The sequence below is a fragment of the Rhipicephalus microplus genome, chromosome 6 (genome assembly GCF_043290135.1).
Source record: "Rhipicephalus microplus isolate Deutch F79 chromosome 6, USDA_Rmic, whole genome shotgun sequence".
In the NCBI taxonomy this organism is placed as follows: domain Eukaryota; kingdom Metazoa; phylum Arthropoda; class Arachnida; order Ixodida; family Ixodidae; genus Rhipicephalus; species Rhipicephalus microplus.
Window position 1 is genome coordinate 176,406,579 of NC_134705.1, and position 19,668 is coordinate 176,426,246.

The window sequence follows — 19,668 nt, forward strand, 5'->3', positions numbered from 1 at the left end:
GTGGTTGTAGCACGAAACATCACAAGATTTCAATGCCATCGTCCAGTAACCCTACATTCCTACAGCACTTTGCATATGTCGACGCCCGCGCAGTAAAAGTGAGCAACGTTGGGCAAGGCTACTGCAACTTCCAGTGCGCTAATGCCATGCGGGCAACTTAAACATGATTTTATTTAAAAATAAGCATTTACTCAGCACTTAAGTAGCACTACGAGGTTTCTGGACCGCTGTTTCAGCAATCAACTATATTTGCCTTAAGTGACCCTTTAAGAGAGCTTGTCCAGCCGATTTGGACCAGCGTTATCGACATGAAAAGTCCTACAGTTCATAAACTCATGCACAAACACATTCACGATACCAAAAACGCTGTGCTTTCTGCGATTAGGCGCTGGTAAGTGACAAAAAGACAATGCGATTGGCGAGGCAACTTTAAAGTTTCCACACCAGCTGCCGTGACATCGTAGATTTTCGACGGCATCTATTAGGACCCACTAAACCGGCAAAAATGAACTGCATTGTCTGCCGAGAGAACCAGAGGCTTAACACGCCAAGTCTTAGAAAATTTCGCTGAGCAGATGCGGCCGACATACGAAAATCTATGACGTCACAATCGGATATAGCGGCGGGAAACCGAGAGCTTTGACAGTGATATCTCTTCCATCGCTGAACCTGTAGTGGCTAAACTAACGACACGAGTTTTTAAAGTATACTATATCAGTTCACAATAATTTTTTTAGTCTGGTGTCTCTTAACAAAGGGAGCCGAAAATCGCGGAGAAGCGAACGGTGATCCCGCATGACGGAAATACAGGCATGCGATCACAGTTCTTCAATCATGCAAGTTGCGAAATGTGTTCAGAGGACATGTCTACCCATGTCCCGTGTCCGATTCTGCGAAAGCTTCAATATTGCTATACAATACACTAATGCCATATTTGACTGGTCCATTCCTTCATCTGCGGACTGGTCGTTTCTAGTCGTTTTGGAGCGCTCTCCTGTAAAAGAGAGATTGTGTCTTTTCTTTTTCCTCCGCCTTTCTCTCTCTCGCTTTCACTCAGGAGAGCGCTCCGAAACGACCAGTCCAATATTGAATTCCAATGGCAGATCCAGATCACATTTTTCTGCTCTGAGCAGAGCAATCAACACATTCCAATGGCAGATTGGGAGCGTGAACTGTGTGTTCCAATGGCAGATCAAGAGCAACCGCAGGTCACAGATTGCTCCGTGGAGCAAGAATTCTTGCTCCTCCGAAATCGACGGATTTTACGGCAAGTGACGTATTCTGCGCGTTGGCCTTTCATTTAATCACCGATAGTTGTCCGGAAAACGCTTCACACTCCCTCGCACCCTCTCGTGCTCCCTTGCTAGATTTCCGTTCACCAAGAGCTCCCGTCGAGACGCGCGCATTCCAGTCGCCGATTCGTCGAGAGCAATCCCGCTCGGATCTGCGCGCTCCATTCGCAATCCGGCCCAGCGCATGCGATCTGCCATTGGAATTCAACATCAAGATGGCATTGATTTCTTCCACGGCAGCCAGGATTATTAGCAACCCGCGGTGCGCGCATCGATTCGGGCGGCCACGTTCCTGCGTGCGCTCCTCACAAGCTGCCCAACTCCGCACGCACTGCTGTCATCACCGCAATCTTTTATTAGTTAGTTTTCTATTCAACAGATGGGGTGACAATCAGCAGACCCCCGTGGTTTCGGCCAACGGAGAGAGAGAAAGAGAAACAACTTTATTGGGTCGAAAAAAAGAAGGGGTTTAGGAGCTAGATGGGTGGGGGCCCATGTCTAAGACTCCACTGGCTTGCGCCGCCAGCCGGACGTGGTCCAGGAGTGCTAGTTGCACCTCCGGGTCCGAGCTAGCGAGGAGCACCTCCCACTGCTCCAAAGATTTTCCTATTCTATACATACGCTATATGCGATCGAGTTCATTTGGCTGTTTTGTGTCCGGATTTTGATGCAACTATTTAGGAAGAAGTTACTGCGTGCACGAGTGGCACGTTCCTCAAAACCCATTCGGCCTTGCTCATCCTCGACCGCAAGCTCATCCTCGACCTCATCCTCATCCTCGACCGAAAGCTCATCCTCGACCCGCAGGTCGAGAATGAGCTTTCTACCATATTAGCTAACGAAAAGGCGTTTCCCTCTTCATATTTTTGATACATGGGGCGTATGGGGAGTTGCGCATCTCGTATGATTGAACAAGTGTGGGGTGCGACGATCGACTCCACACGTCGTGCCTAATCACGCCGCTCGCTCACCCAATACTTTCCTAAAGGTCTCCTTCCGTTAGAAAAAGTCAACCTATTTTTAGGGAAAGCCAACTTCTTTCGGCGTGCAGAGCTGCCCGATGTTTGGCGTATGAAGTGTTCCGGCTACTTTTGTTCGTTGGTTTTTCTATCCACCGACGTTAAAGGAACACTATAGAAAAACAATGATTTGGTTTAGATTGACAAACTGCATTCTGAGAACTTTAATGCCATATGTTTCAAAGTTATCAATTCATAATTACTGGGTAAATCAACGTTGAATTTTTAAGTTTCGCGCCAAAATCTTTGCACGTGACGTGAAAAATTTTCAAAATGTATCATTCGTATTTTCACCACATTGGCTCGATAAATTTTCTGAAACTTCGTACACTAGGTCTATGGCACCCACGAATGATGATGCACTTACTTTTTATCGATTAGAAGCAACGCAAGGCCTAAGGTTGACGCCTTAGAAATCTCACGTCATGGTGTTTGGTGCGGGAATCTCAAAATGGCGTCTCCGCCCACTTTTTTTTTTCGCGCATTTTGATTCTTACGGTATTACCAATCATCGTTACGCAGTAGGAGTGATGCTTTTGCGATTGTGAAGTTGTACTTTACTATTTGTTGAATTATCTATTTGTTTCTTAATCGTTTTGATTTTTAAGTGTCCCTATAAAGTTTTGATAGGTTAAAAAATAGTTCGATACACATAATAAATCCCTTTAACCCGCGTTTGATATCGTTAGGTTCGACTTTAAGCACATAAAGTGGTGCTGCTTCATTAAGCTGGCACACCTGAACAATTAATGTACAGAAACAATAAGTTTACAGTGGAAGGCATGCAGCAAAAATGGGTAAAGTCCTACCAGGACCTATGAATAGCTCTAGCCTCTCGCAGCAAATATTTCATTAACACTTTGTATAAAATTTGCTTTAATAAGTTGAAGCATATTATCTGCTTTAATAAGTTGCTTTAACAAGTTGAAGCATATTATGTGAAGCATATTACCTGCAGCTGTTTGCTGTAGAAAAACAAGTTCACTACGCTGCTTCAAGATTACTAGAAACATACAGTGCTCACTTTTTGCAAAGACATCCTCTTTTCGACGTTGATGTTAAGTCTGCACTGTATGTTGCCACCATTACTACAAACTCGCTGAACTGAACATCCTTCTGTTTCAAGAACATATAAATGGCCTCCCAGTCCAACATCCCTGTTCCATAAGGAGTGGCGTGGATTAATACTTAGTAAAGCAACTCATTTGCCTTCAACAGATAGGATTGTGGAATGCTCACTTCTCCTGATCTCAAGATAGTGACTTGGACGTGAGGACTTTTCGAGTAAGCTTCACATACATCTCCCAATTACTTGTACGTGCAGTGCAGATAATGAAACAAAACATATAAGCGCTCACAGACAGCACCGATTCTTGGGTTAAAATTTATTGCACAAAACATGTGTGCTGTGTTGTGCAATAAATGTATATTGTGCAAGAGCAATGTCACCTGGACATTTATATATATATATATATATATATATATATATATATATATATATATATATATATATATATAAGGAAAGAAGTGTATACATAAGGGCACCTTTTTTGTGTTTTACACAATATTAATGAGATCTAACAGACAATAATGCCAAGGACAGTATAGGGGAAGACATTAGACCGAATTGTAATGTAAATATGAAGTAAAGTGGGTGAAAAGATAACTTGCCGTGATACGAGGTCATCCTGCCCACGGCAAGTTATCTTTTCACCCACTTTACTTCATATTTACATTACAATTCTATCTAATGTCTTCCCCTATACTTTCCTTGGCATTATTGTCTGTTAAATCTCATATATATATATACATATATATATATATCACATACACACACAATCACTTCGCTGTCTTGCATAAAAGTGTCCTTGTGACTAAAAAATAAAAAAAAGCAACAGTAGTATACAACATGACTAAAATCGTGCTTTGTACATGTGTGAAACAGTCCAATTTCAGATGGGGATGGTGTATACAATTACTAATGTACAGAACTCTCACAAACCTCGAAGTTAATGTACTTGGGTTTTACCGTTAGTAAACACGAATTCCTATGCGAGTATTTCACCTGCACAGCAGACAAGATGTATATTTTATTAGGCCCAGCTGAACGTAATTGAAAAAAGAAAACATATATAACGTACACAACCCATCAACGCCAGACTGAGCACTGTGTCGTAGGGTTCATCTCTGTCCCGTGCGGACATTGAAATGCATCGGCGAACTCATGATTGTTGCTCAGGGGCAGGTTAGTTCTGGAAAGCAAGGATAAGCAGCAACTCAGGCAAGAGCACGTGCTATATGCTACCTCAATACGAGGTCTTCCAGTCGCTCAGTTAAAATTACACCCACCACGATTCGCATTGCCACCATTTATGCAGGGTGATGCATGGTTATGCATGACATGGACGAATTTTCAGGCACTTAAAACGCTCGAAAAACATTACGATAACCTAATTCGTTTCGACACGAACATAACCTACTTAAAAGTTTGAAGTATTCAAAATGAACGACTTCCGAGTGCACATGACTCGCCCTGAATAAATGGCTACACTGCAGCATTAGTCTGCTATGCCGTGAAAACACCTATCAAAGAAATCCACATATTCACTAGATCACACTTCAAAATCAAATGTACATGTTACCTGCACCTTGACCGATGACCTTGAGTCTGAAGGTGTGTCACTCTGACTTATATACAATAAGTATTGTAAATTGTAAAACATATTTTACTTCTTGTGACCTACACCCGACTGCTGTACTATTGCTACTAGTATACAAGGCTGCTTCTACTATACTTTCAATTAGGAAGCGACGTTCGCTACTAGTATACAAGGCTGCTTCTACTATACTTTCAATTAGGAAGCGACGTTTGCAGATGCCTAGTTGCAGTTCTAAAAAATAATGTGCAAGTTAGTTCAATCAAGTTAGCAATGCTCATTTTTCTCAATGTGATTTATACTATTTTAACTATTCAATTTCAAGTTAATCGACCAAAAAACTGTTCAGTTTGAATCTACTTTGAAAAAAATTGTACTGTTTGCTCATCCCTATCTTTTATGTCCAGTACACTGCAAAACCCCATTTCAGAAAAGGCGTAGCTTTTCCAGTCTTTAAAAGGCAGCAAATCAGATGGTGAAATCGAAGTGCAGAGTTGGGGCCAAAGCAGCTTTGTGTTAAGGGACATACGTACAGTGCTTACACATAACACAACATTGCAGGGCTAAGCAATGCTCACACCTCATTTCCACAGTACACCGTTAGTGCCATATCAGCTTAATTTAGACGACGAATATTTTTTAAATCAGAGTCTACCTTAACTTTAGCTGCCACATTTGCAGCGATGTGGCGTAGTCATCAATCTCACAATTGCACATACTAGTGTTGTAATGTGTTGATGCCATATTTCAATCGGTGTACACTGTACACAAAATATGTCATTGTTGTGACCAAAGTTTGAAGCTTATTCATGCAATTAAGGTTCATTCCATCATAACACTGTGTGTCTAGAATGATAGTCAGTATTTGGGTATGTTAACATTTCGAGCCAGGTAGAATACCTGCCCCTTCCACACCCTCATGGATCACAAGAAGGTCTTCGTACACGTTCTTGTTGATCAGTTTCAAGGGGCTAGCACACTTCTGTGCTCCCGTAGCTGGCAGCTCTTTCTCTCAGCAATACCGAAATGCCCCTGCCTTGCATGGGTCAACTGCATCCTCTACAAGCACATGCCAGCCAATATTCTGCCGTCTTCAACTAGATTTTCATTCTTTGGTCACTTAACTCTCCTACTCTTTAAAAAGAATCTCAAGGTATTTTATAATTCAATCTAACTTCATGTTTAGGAAGAACCGACATTATTGTTGATGATGTCATAATTGTTTTCACGGTTGTAGCCGCAGGAGCTTTAGAACAGGCGAAATAAAAGCTTGTTTTGCTCCGCCCCCGCGAGCGCGCTAAAAGTGTGGGCATGGAAACATACGTCATCTTCGTTTCCTCTGGCCTGAAGCAAATGTTCTTTATCTGCAACCATAGCCTCTGTGACTAACCCATCACATGCCATTGCCGGAACTAATCGAAGAGGCCACACTTCAGCAGTGCTGCTGTTATAGATGACGCGGCATACCGAGAACGACGTCACCGTGTTCGCTTGGCGTCTCAAGAAGCCCGGCAGCCACAGCCACAGTTTTTTCACCAAAAAAGTGCTATTGACATTCACTTTTGAAAACTCTCCCATTACTTTTCTCAGTCAGCAGGAATCAAACTGTCCTTACACGATCCTAAGTCATTCTTTTAGAAAAGTGCTTCAGCTTCCCCTTGAAGAAAGAATTGAAACATTGGCAAGTGTGTACGCATCCTTTGGGAAGTATTAGTCTTTGAGCAAGTTACAGAAATTTGCTACACATATACAGCACAGTATTGTCGTACCACTCCTCTTTTCCCCGTCGTTGACCTTTTAACGGCGAAGGCTTCCGGACAACACAAGAGCTTTTTCAAAGATTACTGTGGGGTTGTCACGCCTTGTTGTGGTTCGTCAGCCTGTTAGCGAGGAAACTGTCGTCCGGAAGACGTACTGTCGCTGGAAAGGATGAGCACTACCGTACTGCCTTACCGTATTTGCCTACCATATTTTCGTAACGTGTTAAGAGACCCTATCAACAGCACATACAGGTTGAGGAAATGAGACAGAATAGAGGCAAAGATGACTGTTTAAGCATGTCGGATGATGTAGCAGTGATGTGCATGCCTGTTCTTGCCTTGTTTCCTCTCCATTGCATAGATATGCACTTCGTCATCAAAATAAATCCAGATGAATATATAGCGCCCTTTGCCTTTCTCTGGTCCAGTTTCATTATTTTGTATGCACTGTTATTACTTTCAAATATTACATAAAGCTACACGCTCTGTGTGCGACCGATTGCAGCTTTTTTACAGTGGGACTTTCATGACATAAGCAAGGGGACTCACATGTGTCATCTTAAGTGCTTCAAATGAAGGTGTAAGTGTTTAATTTCAATTTTTTATAGAGAGCAATAATTTGCTTCTCCAATGACTTTGTTTGTTCTGGCTTTCTCTGCTTACATGAACAGCATAATAATTTTAGATCGCAGTTAATACAGGTATGTGTTGAATGGCTAGTTCTGTATAAAAGCGAGATTTATTAGGCGGCAGACATCATACTATACCAGAACCAATGTAGCAGCAAACAAAAAATAAGATATTTCCATGATGTGATTGCAAGTGGTCGTACGTGTGCCACTGATGACGGTATGAATTCCACATATACATTACCCAGTAGTGACACCTTACTTGATGGAAACAGCTTAACTCCAGTACTACGTATATCGCCATAATAGGCTTTGCGTTGTTTTTCAAAGCACCAGACATAGCTCACCTGTATTTTCCTTTGTTCTTGTAGGAGCAGCGGATGTCTTCGAGCTTCTTCTCAATTGTGAAAATCTCACAGTGACTCTAGATAGAGAGACACAGCAGTGGGTAAGCCATTAGGTGAAGTGAGAAATTTTCACTAACACAGCTGTACAACAGACTCGGCACCGCATATGGACCTTTTAAGCGATGACAAGGAGCACCTCTTTTCTGAACTGTTGCTTGGGAGTACGAAGGCTAACGTCACTGCCTCAGCAGTGCGTTTTCGAAAGTTCATGTATACTTAGAAGAGCCCAGATAAGATTATGGCAGCGTTCAGGGAGCCTTTGCTGAAATGGCACGTTAGAGCAGAACAGATGCGAAGTAGGCGTAATCATGCAACAAAGGTCAAAACTTGAACGCTTCCTATGTCGAAATGTGAACACCACTTTTTCAGGTATGCTCTGAAACAAGGTTTCCTGAGAAGAGCCTCAATTTAAACTGATATTGCCTTTGTCAAAACGATCTAATACTACTTTGTTGCAATGAAGTTTGACTCCATCACTCATGCTAACATCTGTGTGGGAGAGGTGAATCATGCATGGAAAGTGAGGTCTGATTGAATGAAGTCAGTGCATTTGAGAGAAAAAGTTTAGAACTGATGGTACGGTGCCTGCTGAAGTTCACCTAAGTAGGTGTGAAAAAAAATCAAGAAATCAGAGATAGGCTTTGTAATGGATACTATAGAGGTTCATCTGGTGAAATGCGTAGCTCACTACTACAGGTGTGTATGATGATGAATAAAATGATGTACCAAGTTTCGTGACATAAACTGAACATACAGAATACACGTGTATGCATTCATTGAGCTACTGGACGAGGTACTGTTCGACAACCACAACCCAAAAGAGAAGCATCCAACAGCCACAACCCAAAGAGAAGCATGTCGTTCACTCACCCGGGCGAGATAGATAAAAAAAAGCTGCTGCGAGGATAGGTGCTCTACTCCAGGAAGCCTGTAGTCGCGGTTGAGATACCGATTCGTGAACAGGCGGTCGTTGAATACCTTCACCGAGATGCGCACGGCCACATTGTCCTCAACGTCGCTCAGGCCTTGCAGGTTGAGGCGCTTGTTGACATCGTGCAGATTGATCCCCCCGTCTTGCAAAATCTGCACGCGTGGCCCGGAGGGTGAAAGATTTTACCTAAAATTGCAACACCCCACAATGGGAGAGATCACGGCGTAGCTGTTCGGCCATTTCATAACAAAGTATGCGAACTGGGTTCCTCCTAGCGAAGGTGCTTAGCTTGTTTTGGCGGTCAGTGCTTCTTGCTTCTAGTGCAGGCAGCACTGATCATACACTTAATTAAGCAGCTCATTCAACAGTGGCAGCAGACAAAGCACTTTTACCAGCTGCAAGAAGATAAAAACCGCGTGTCTCATGAGGCACGAGCCACGTGGTGGTCAGAACACTCTGACTCTGGGCCCCGCTGAATGCGTCAGCCGCAACTGCTTTGGTCTTCCTCTTCGCCCACGTCCCAATAAAAGGTTGCGACCACGACATAGCCTCATCCACCACCGTCTCGTCTCATTCCTCTACACAAAACTTGAATTTACTCTGATGCGAATTTAAATTATTGAAAATTTACAAGTATTCAAATGAATGAATAGGTGCATATGAGTCTGCATGTAAACTCCCCTGTACAGGTGGCTTCACTTCGATGAACAAGTTGTCTACCATAAATACAGCTAGCCGTCCAGCAAAATACGCACAGCTGCGAAGCCCCACTTTAAGGCTAAATGGACACATTAACCTCAGATCGATTCATCATTATTGAAGTTCAAAAGCTTGTTATGCCTGCTTATATGATATAGGTACAGTACATTTTAAAAAGTAGCGGACTTTATAGGTTATCACTAGCATTCTACAAAAAGTCAAGTCCAGCTTTCACTTTCTTTGAGCCGAAAAAAAATAACATTAGCATGGGCCTTGTTAAAATTTTTTAAAAATATTGTGCAGGTTAGTTGGGTGATGACAAACACGCAAATTTTTTTTTAAATATGTAATATATACTATTTGAATTTGATTCCAAATTATTTCACCAAATCAGTATTTGCTTCGAACCTAAAATTTACTATTCGCACAAGCTGACACAAAATCCATGAAAAGGTACTTAAGATCTGCTCTCTAAAACGAAAATGTTTTTATGAACTGCACCAGTTTCTACAATGTCAAATATACACTTTAGCTATGCCACTTTGTTCACAGCAATAGGCTCGATATACACCAGGGAGAGCCATTTTCCTGTAAGCTCACAAATTGTGCGTTGTATGGAAAGCCAAGAGTCAGCATGTGTTGAAAACTCTCAAAATAAGTGCAGCTTTAATTTTCATTCATTGTGCCATGGCTGCCTGTTTAGAACGCAGTCAACAGGTGATAACATGCATATCACTGCTTCACGAATAAAACATGAGCTCTGAGCACTCCTTTGCAATCTACAAGTTTGTTAAATGGATAACTGAGATGTACGAAAAAGCAGACAGTGTGTCAAATGAAGACATGAGTACTCCGTTCAAAGGATTGATTGATTGATTGATTGATTGATTGATTGATTGATTGATTGATTGATTGATGTGTGGGGTTCCTATCCAAAGAAGGCACATTATGTAGCAACGCGTGCGCATGCCCGAGTGGAACACAATTATCAATTATCTTTATCTGTGATGTAGTGACTGTCCTGCGTATTAATGCACGATGAGTGCAATTCGGCCGTCATCCTCACCATTTGGTTGTGCTTTTCTTCTAGACATGCCATGTCGTCCTGGAAAGCAGCCCGTGTCGCTTCTGTCCACCACAGGCCCTCCGGTTTGTACAGGCCAGCTGCAGCAAGTAGGCAGCAAAAAATTAATAAAAAAAATTGCAGTAGACTTCTTTAAGGATTAACTGTCAGACAGCCGTAGTGTGTAAAGCAGTTATTGGAGTTTGTAAGCTTTTACACGGCTTACAAACTGCATTGTCAGTATGTATCTCAGTACGTATGTATATCAGTCAAATCAGTATGTATATGAAATCATTTTTTTGCAACATGAAGAAAAGACAATGCTTTTGTGTCAAGGCACCAACATAGTGCAATTACTCAATGAAACAAATCACTACTACAATATTAAAGAGACACAAACTATTGATGGCAAATTTACTCTGTCATACAAATATCTTGCATAGAGGCACCCCAGTGCAAGTGTAAAGTTTCATCATTATCAGCCTGACTACGTCCACTGCAGGACAAAGGCCTCTGCCATGTTCCGCCAGTTAGCTCGGTCCTGTGCTTGCTGCTGCCAATTTATACCCGCAAACTTCTTAATCCCATCTGCCAACCAAACCTTCTGTCTCCTCCTAACCCACTTGCCTTCTCTAGGAATCAAAATAGTTACCCTTAATGACCAGCGGTTATCCTATCAACGTGCCACATGCCCGGCCCATGTCCATTTCCTCTTATTGATTTCAACTATGATATCCTTAACCCCCGTTTGTCCCCTAATCCACTCTGCTCCCTTCTTGTCTCTTAAGGTTACACCTACCATTTTTCTTTCCATTGCTCGCTGCGTCGTCCTCAATTTAAGCTGAACCCTCTTTGTAAGTCTCCAGGTTTCTGCTCCGTAGCTAAGTACTGGCAAGATACAGCTGTTATATACCTTCCTCTTGAGGGATAGTGGCAATCTCCCTGTCATAATTTGAGAGCGCTCGCCAAATGTGCTCCACTCTATTCTGATTCTTCTAGTTACTTCAATCTCGTGGTTAGGCTCTGTGGTTATTACCTGCCCTAAGTAGACATAGTCTTTTACAACTTCAAGTGCACTATTACCTATCTCGAAGCGCTGCTCCTTTCCGAGGTTGTTGTACATTACTTTCGTTTTCTGCAGATTAATTTTAAGACCCACCTTTCTGCTCTGCTTGTCTAACTCCGTAATCATGAGTTGCAATTCGTCCCCTGAGTTACTCAGCAATGCAATGTCATCGGCGAAGCGCAAGTTACTAAGGTATTCTCCATTAACTCTTATCCCTAACTGTTCCCATTCTAGGCTTCTGAAAACCTCCTGTAAGCACGCGGTAAATAGCATTGGGGAGATTGTGTCCCCCTGCCTTACACCCTTCTTGATTGGTATTCTGTTGCTTTCTTTTTGAAGCACTATGGTAGCAGTTGATCCCCTGTAGATTTCTTCCAGAACGTTTATATATACTTCATCTACGCCCTGATTCTGCAGTGTCTGCATGACGGCTGATATTTCTACTGAATCAAACGCCTTCTCGTAATCTATGAAGGCTATGTATAGTGGTTGGTTATACTCTGAGCATTTCTCTATTACCTGATTGATACTATGAATGTGGTCAATTGTTGAGTAGCCTGTTCGAAATCCTGCTTGTTCCTTTGGTTGATTGAATTCTAATGTTTTCTTAACTCCTTTAGCTACTACCTATATATATAGCTTATATACTACAGAGAGTAAGCTGATCGGCCTGTAATTCTTCAAGTCCTTGTCATCTTCTTTCGTATGTATTAGGATGATGTTAGCATTCTTCCAAAACTCTGGTACTCTTCCCGTCAGAAGACACCTCGTAAACAGGGTGGCCAGTTTTTCTAACACAATCTGTCCTCCATCTTTCAGCAGATCTTATGTTACCAGCAGCTTTGCCTCTTTGCATGCTCCCCAAAGCTTTTCTGACCTCTTCTACCATTACTGGTGGGGTGTCATCTGGATTACTGCTAGTTCTTAAAGTATTAAGGTCGTGGTTGTCCCAGCTACTGTACAGATCTCTGTAAAACTCCTCCACTATTTTAACTATCCTATCCATATTGGTAGTTATTTTGCCTTCTTTGTCCCGATTTTTGCCTATCCCTCTTTTGACGCTTCCTCTGTTTTTCAAGTCTAGGCGAATTCGAGACCGTACCATTCTATGGTCACTGCATCATACCCTGCCAAGCACTTGCACATTCTGCACGATGCCTGGGTGTGCACTCATTATAAAGTCTATTTCGTTCTTCCTTTCGCCATTAGGGCTCCTCCATGTCCACTTGCAGTTTTCTTGTTTCGGTAGAAGGTATTCAAAATCCGTAAATTATTCCGTTCCGCAAATTCTACTAGTAGCTCTCCTCTGGCGTTTCTAGTACCGATGCCATTGTCTCCTACTGCCTGGTCTTCAGCCTGCTTCTTTCCTACCTTTGCATTAAAGTTTCCCATCAGTATAGTATACTGCATTTTTACCTTACTCATTGCCGATTCCACGTCTTCATAGAGGCTTTCAACTGAAGCGTCATCATGGCTGGATGTAGGTGCGTAAGCCTGTACCACCTTCATCTTATATCTCTTTACTTGTATCTTTACTTAATCTTGTATCTGTACCACCCTTTCATTAATGCTATAGAATTTCTCGATGTTGCCAGCTATGTTTCTATGAATCAGGAGCCCCATTTCCAGTTCTCTCCTGTCAACCAAGCCTCGATAGCAAAATACGTGCCCCTTCTGTAGCACCGTATAGGCCTAATCTGTTTTCCTAACCTTACTGAGCCCTATTAGTATATCCCATTTAACACCCTCTAGCTCCTCGAATAGTACAGCGAGACTTTTCTCACTAGATGAGGTTCTAGCGTTAAGCGTTGCCAAGTTCAGGTTCCAATGGCGGCCTGTCCGGATCTAGAGATTCTTAGCACCCTCAGCTGCGTTGCAGATCTGACCGCCACCGTAGTCAGTTGCTTCGCAGCTGCTGGGGACTGAGGGTCGTGGGTTAACTGACGTATGCATGTGGGAGGTATACTGGTCAGATACTGCACCAGGGCGGCCAATCCTTTTCTGGTGAGGGAGTGCGTTACCGGTGGTGGTTACTGGTGAGGCCGCACCCCAAGCCTCTTACTGCAGTTCCATGACCAAGCGGATATTTTTTTTTTATCCGGTTGGGAGCTGCGTGGCATCGGGATTTGAACCACGGATCTTTTGCATGCTAAGCAGATGCTCTAACCACTACGCCATCACCGCACTTAGTAAATGCTGAAATTTTTTACATATAAAGTCCATTTCGCATGGTTCACCCTACTGACATCAACAACAGCATGACATCAGGCTACATTGTCTATTCAAATGATTTCTCGCACCAGTGTGCGAGAAATCATTCATTACAAAATGAATGAATTCATTACAAAAATGAGTTCATTACAAAATATACTTCTGTAATGAATTTTCAGATATAACAAACTATTTACGTGAAAGATACAACTTTGTTATAAAGAGGTTTGAGTGTACTTTTTTAGAATACACCGATGCTTACCAGTAAATTTTCTAGGCTCTTGAGGGCATGGTCTTTCATTTCACCCAAAGACACAAATAAAAACTTCCATTTTAGTATCCCTTTACCCGTTTGTGGGTCGCTGTCAGAAATCGCCTGTCATCATAGAGTGGCTCGTCTAATGCCCTGCTGGGAGGTACCTGCCAAGGCGTTTTAACCTGTACGTGTTCTCGTTTTGAAATATCTGCAGTCCCTTCTTTTGTATAGTAGCGCGAGTGCTTATGACAGTTCTCTCATCACATTCTCTATAAGTGGCCACACCATATACACTAAGAAATAAGAAAAAGAAACAGTGGTAAAGATATTTCGGGTCGGTATAGCTGCACATGGTGGGACCAATTCCTGGGGCTTTGGAGAAAGTGACAAAGACGAAAACTACGCCCCTCCATCCGACACAGAAGAAGCTAATCAGACGAATGCTCATATGCTCGCATAAACAGGTATGAAATTGTGAACGGAAGCTTCCACTGTACGCATCTGCATGCAGAAGAAACCTCCCAAGCTCCAATTTGGGAATGGTTCGAGCAATTACATAGTAGTACTGCTGAAGTGGAATAGAAGAGAATGGAGTAAACATAAATAGCTTGCCCTCCATTTGCATATGTGACAGTGCGTTCACGTGGCACCAAGAATTAGCATAAAAGTTTCAGGCCGGACTAATGGTAACATAGGTGGTAGTTTGGGACCGATTGACATTGAACCCTCCCCTGTTCCTTTCTTAGAGGTTGATATCACAATACCAACTCACTGTTCTCCATGATGACCCGGAAGAAGCAGCCAACGAGCCGTGGCCCAGCACGTGGAACGTGAAACATCCTGCAAAAGTGGTTTTGGGATGTTTGGTCGCAGCTTGACTCTAGGACAGTTAGCAGTATAATTCTTTCATAGCGTTAGCCTTTGTTGCAAAAGACAAATACTGCTGGCAGTGTTTGATTGTTTCAAAAAAAAGTCATGCAAACAAATTATGTTCGGTTTATGTTTCTACTGAATTTCATATGGCGGTCGATTCGAACCACAGTCATATTTGTCAATCTTTGGCAGAGTGGGAACTTTTGTCTCACAGAATATATTACAAAAACTGCACACCTGTGCTTTAAGCATGCAAGAAAAAAGCTACTAGGATGGGCTGTAAGTGAACTTAAAAACAAATGAAAAAAAGACAGGTAACGAAAAATATAGACTTCTCCTCTAGACTAGCTTTCCCATAGCTTTGTGATGTAATGAAATCACATCAAGCAATCTATCAATCAATTTCTCATCGACATCACCTGAACTTTTTAAAGACTGTCCTAGTTTTTAATTGTAGTTTGTGAGTTTAAGTATCAAGACAAGAGTAGATTAAACCTTACTAAGCAGCAATGAACTTATCAGCATGGTTCCACAGCAACTGGAAACAGAATCGATCAATCAATTTTTGATCAGCGTCACCTGAACTTTCTAAAGACTGTCCTTGTCTGGCTTTGTAGTTTGTGGTATTAAGCCTCAAGCAAGACCAGTTTACACCTTATTAAGCAGCAATAAATTTAACAGCACGGTTTCACTGCAACTTAGCACAAGATGTGCATTCAATGCGCAGAAACATGTTACAGATGTGTACCTTTCTCCTGGGCTTGTGGGGACAGTTATGTTGAAGAAACCCACGGGAACATCTGCACCAGAGAACAAGGTGAGGTAGGGATCAGCTCGTAAAAGAAATGAACAAAATAATTACATCGTCTTTGTTATCACTTACACACCACGTCTCTCCGTGGGTAGTAAACGCATTCTGGGTCAAAGATGGAGTGCTTCCACCTGCGTTAGAAAGAATGCAACCCTTAGTGGGCTGATAAACAGCTTCTAAGAATAAATTTAATGTTTTAATTCTGTTTAACCTCTCGGGCTACCTTTCACTAATCGAGAATTACTTTACAGTAGGAGCAACATATAGTTCATAGCTCGTCCGTTCTTGCTTTTGCCTGAAGACATACCCCTATAAAAAATTTTTTAATTATCAATGCATGCAAAATACCGCTAAACTTTTCTATGCAAGATGGCAACCGGACATGCAGTGCACCACTGGTTCTCACTATACACGTTGCAATATGAAACTTTTATAATTTATAGTGCCCATTAAGCCCAAAATTTTGCTCACAACTGTGTATTCAATACTTTTCAATACTCAATAATCAATGCATACAAGCCCAGACAACATTCGATGTCCTGAGGTCGTCCTCATATGGTACGATCGTCCTCGCACATGCATAGATGCGTTAGGGCGTATGCTAGCATACGCCTTAACACATTCATGCATGCATACACATGTGGAACTAAAAGAATGAAAAAATGTTAGGGTCCAGAAACCAAGAAGAAATCAGTGGAAATCCACTAGCTTGAATCAGAAAGAAAAAGAAATCGCAATACTGCAGTGTTTATTCTTTTGTGGTGCAACACTGGCAAGTAACATCAAACCTGGGGTTTTTATTGCAGCAAAAGGACAAGTAATTTATCTTAAGATTTACCTAAACGGTGATGTACAATGATGACAATATACACAAACACGCAAACTTTGTATCATCACAACGACAAAAAAAGTGTGTAACCTATACTACTCACTTAAACTGAACCAAACCAAGCTGCTCTGAAACAAGATCTTTTCACAAAGATCATTACTTTATGGTGAAAGAGGCCGTTCCACAATTTATAGAGAAATAAATATGTTTATTAAAACAAATGAAGTAAGCCCTGAATATCTTTTTCAAATAACCAGGGAATGAATTCACTAAAAGAACATATTGCCTCATGAATTCAACGACGCTAAAATTTTAGGAATCCGTCCACTAGGAGCGGAGTTACAAAAATTTGTTGCATGCTGCAGTTGCATTCTCTCTTCTCTTGTCCGGACTAAAGCACCGGAAGATAAACAGGGAGGATGGCATGGGCGAAGAAAATATGTCATACCCGCCTCGTGACTTTAAGCACTTGGTTTATTTTTCTTCGAATATGCAACTTTTTCAGTGTGATCGCGCGCGCACGCGTGGACAAGTCACGGCCTCTTACGGCGATTCCCTGAAACGACCAAGCGTGCCATGTTGAAATCAGCTAATGGCTGATAGATGGCCTTCTACGAGTAATTTTGAAGATCGTCTATGTGATTTGTCGAGGAAAGAGAAAGCAATATATAGCTGACTTTGATCATTTATCGTGAATTGCAGGCTGCATGCTGCGCCATATTATTTGGCTAGCGTGTTCTTGGGAACCTCTACTACGAATTGCCATCGTTTTTTGACCACGCTTAAAAAGTGTTGCAGGGCCATTTTAAAGAGATAAAAAACATGTTATATTGCAACACGAAGACTGTGTTACATACAGATTCTAAAATAGCTATGCCACAGTATGATGTTTCTAGCAAGAAAGCAAAACAGGAATATATACTTCAAAGTGGGACGTTGTTGCCATTTTTCCTTGCAAATGGCCTGCACAAAAGATACATTAAGTTCAAAGCTAAAGGTAAGGTGCAGGTTATTGATAATTTTTGGTACACAAGGCAGCTCCTTTGCAATGCTTCATGGCAATGTCATGAAGGTGGCTTCACGGCAATACCTGGAGATCTTTTTAAAACTTCTCTACAAGTTGTAGCTAGGCATGTGGTTTACGGTTTAGGCAAAGTCATGTTATGACATGTGGTTTACGGGTGCGGCGATGGCGTAGTGGTTAGAGCATCCGCCTCGCATGCAAGAGGTCCGTGGCTCAAATCCCGGTGCCGCGCAGTTCCCAACCGGAAAAAAAAAAAATCCGCGTGTTGATGGAACTGCATTAAGAGGCCTGGGGTGCGGCCTCACCGGTAACCACCGCCGGGAACGCACTCCCTCACCAGAGAAGGATTGGCCACCTTGGTGCAGTATCTGGCCACTACCTCCCACATGCATACGTAAATAACTCACGGCCCTCAGTCCCCAGCAGCTGCGAAGCAACTTACTACGGCGGCGGTCAGATCTGCAACGCAGCAGAGGGTGCTAAGAATGTCTGGACTACAGGCCGCCATTGGATTTGATTGATTTGTGGGGTTTAACGTCCCAAAACCACCATATGATTATGAGAGACGCCGTAGTGGAGGGCTCCGGAAATTTCGACCACCTGGGGTTCTTTAACGTGCACCCAAATCTGAGCACACGGGCCTACAACATTTCCGCCACCATCGGAAATGCAGACGCCGCAGCCGGGAATCGAACCCGCGACCTGTGGGTCAGCAGCCGAGTACCTTAGCTACTAGACCACCGCGGCGGGGCAGGCCGCCATTGGAACCTGAACTTGGCAACGTTTAACGCTAGAACCTTATCTAGTGAGGGAAGTCTAGCTGTACTATTCGAGGAGCTAGAGGGTGTTAAATGGGATATAATAGGGCTCAGTGAGGTTAGGAGGACAGATGAGGCCTATACGGTGCTACAGAACGGGCACGTCCTTTGCTATCGGGGCTTGGCAGACAGAAGAGAACTGGGAGTGGCGTTCCTAATTCACAGAAACATAGCTGGCAACATAGAGGAATATTATAGCATTAATGAAAGGGTGGTAGGTATTGTAATTAAACTGAATAAAAGATACAAGATGAAAGTAGTACAGACTTACGCGCCTACATCCAGTTGAAGGCTTCTATGAAGACGTGGAATCGGCACTGAGTAAGGTAAAAACACAGTATACTATAGTGATGGGCGACTTTAATGCAAAGGTAGGGAAGAAGCAGGCTGTAGACCAGGCAATAGGAGATTATGGCATCGGCACTAGAAACGCCAAAGGAGAGCTACTAGTAGAATTCGCAGAACGCAATAATTTGCGGATTTTGAATACCTTCTACCGAAAACGAGAAAATCGCAAGTGGACATGCAGGAGCCCTAATGGCGAAAATAAGAACGAAATAGACTTTATAATGACTGCACACCCAGGAATAGTGAAGGATGTGCAAGTGGTTGGCAAGGTACGATGCAGTGACCATAGAATAGTACGGTCTCGAATTCCCCTAAACTTGAGGAAGGAACGACAGAAACCGATACGCAAGAAGCCAATAAATGAGTTAGCACTGAGAGGGAAAGTACAAGAATACAGAGTGTCGCTGCAGAACAGGTACTCGGCTCTTAGTGAGGAAACCAACCTTAGCGTAGATACAATGAACGACAATCTGACGAGTATCATTACGGAGTGTGCAGTGGAAGTTGGAGGCAGGGTAGTTAGATAGGACACTGGCAAGCTTTGCCAGGAAACGAAGAACCTAATTAACAAGCGTCAAATCATGAAAGTCTCAAGTACAACAGACAAAATAGAACTGGCAGAGTTTTTGAAGTTGATTAATAGGCGTAAGGTATGCGATGTAAGAAGGTATAACATGGAGAGAATTGAACACGCTCTGAAAAACGGAGGAAGCGTCAAAGCAGTGAAGAGGAAAGAGGAAACTTGGGATAGGCAAAAGTCGGATGTATGCACTAAGGGACAAAGAAGGCAAAATAACTACCAATATGGATAGGATAGTTAAAATAGCGGAGGAGTTTTACAGAGATCTGTACAGTAGCCGAGACAACCACGACCTTAATACTATGAGAACTAGCAGTAACCCAGATGACACCCCACCAGTAATGATAGAAGAAGTCAGAAAAGCTTTGGAGAGCATGCAAAGAGGCAAAGCTGCT

The 19,668-nt window shown here is 42.5% G+C and overlaps 1 protein-coding gene across 5 annotated transcripts in view; it reads right to left on the reverse strand.

The window, feature by feature from the left end:
• The window catches only part of LOC142765677 (uncharacterized), a 114,424-nt gene that overhangs the window by 48,651 nt on the left and 46,105 nt on the right, over positions 1-19,668 (reverse strand). For 2 of the 5 annotated variants that reach the window (XM_075867101.1, XM_075867099.1), the window contains exons 18-23: positions 15,747-15,805; positions 15,612-15,663; positions 14,763-14,830; positions 10,461-10,558; positions 8,635-8,847; positions 7,705-7,781 (exon numbers count right to left, since the gene is read on the reverse strand). In XM_075867101.1, coding sequence (XP_075723216.1) covers positions 7,705-7,781; positions 8,635-8,847; positions 10,461-10,558; positions 14,763-14,830; positions 15,612-15,663; positions 15,747-15,805 — 567 coding nt within the window. Of the gene's footprint in view, positions 1-4,217; positions 4,564-7,704; positions 7,782-8,634; positions 8,848-10,460; positions 10,559-14,762; positions 14,831-15,611; positions 15,664-15,725; positions 15,806-19,668 lie in introns of those variants that run through there. The other 3 variants (XM_075867100.1, XR_012884359.1, XR_012884360.1) reach the window with 3 other exon arrangements.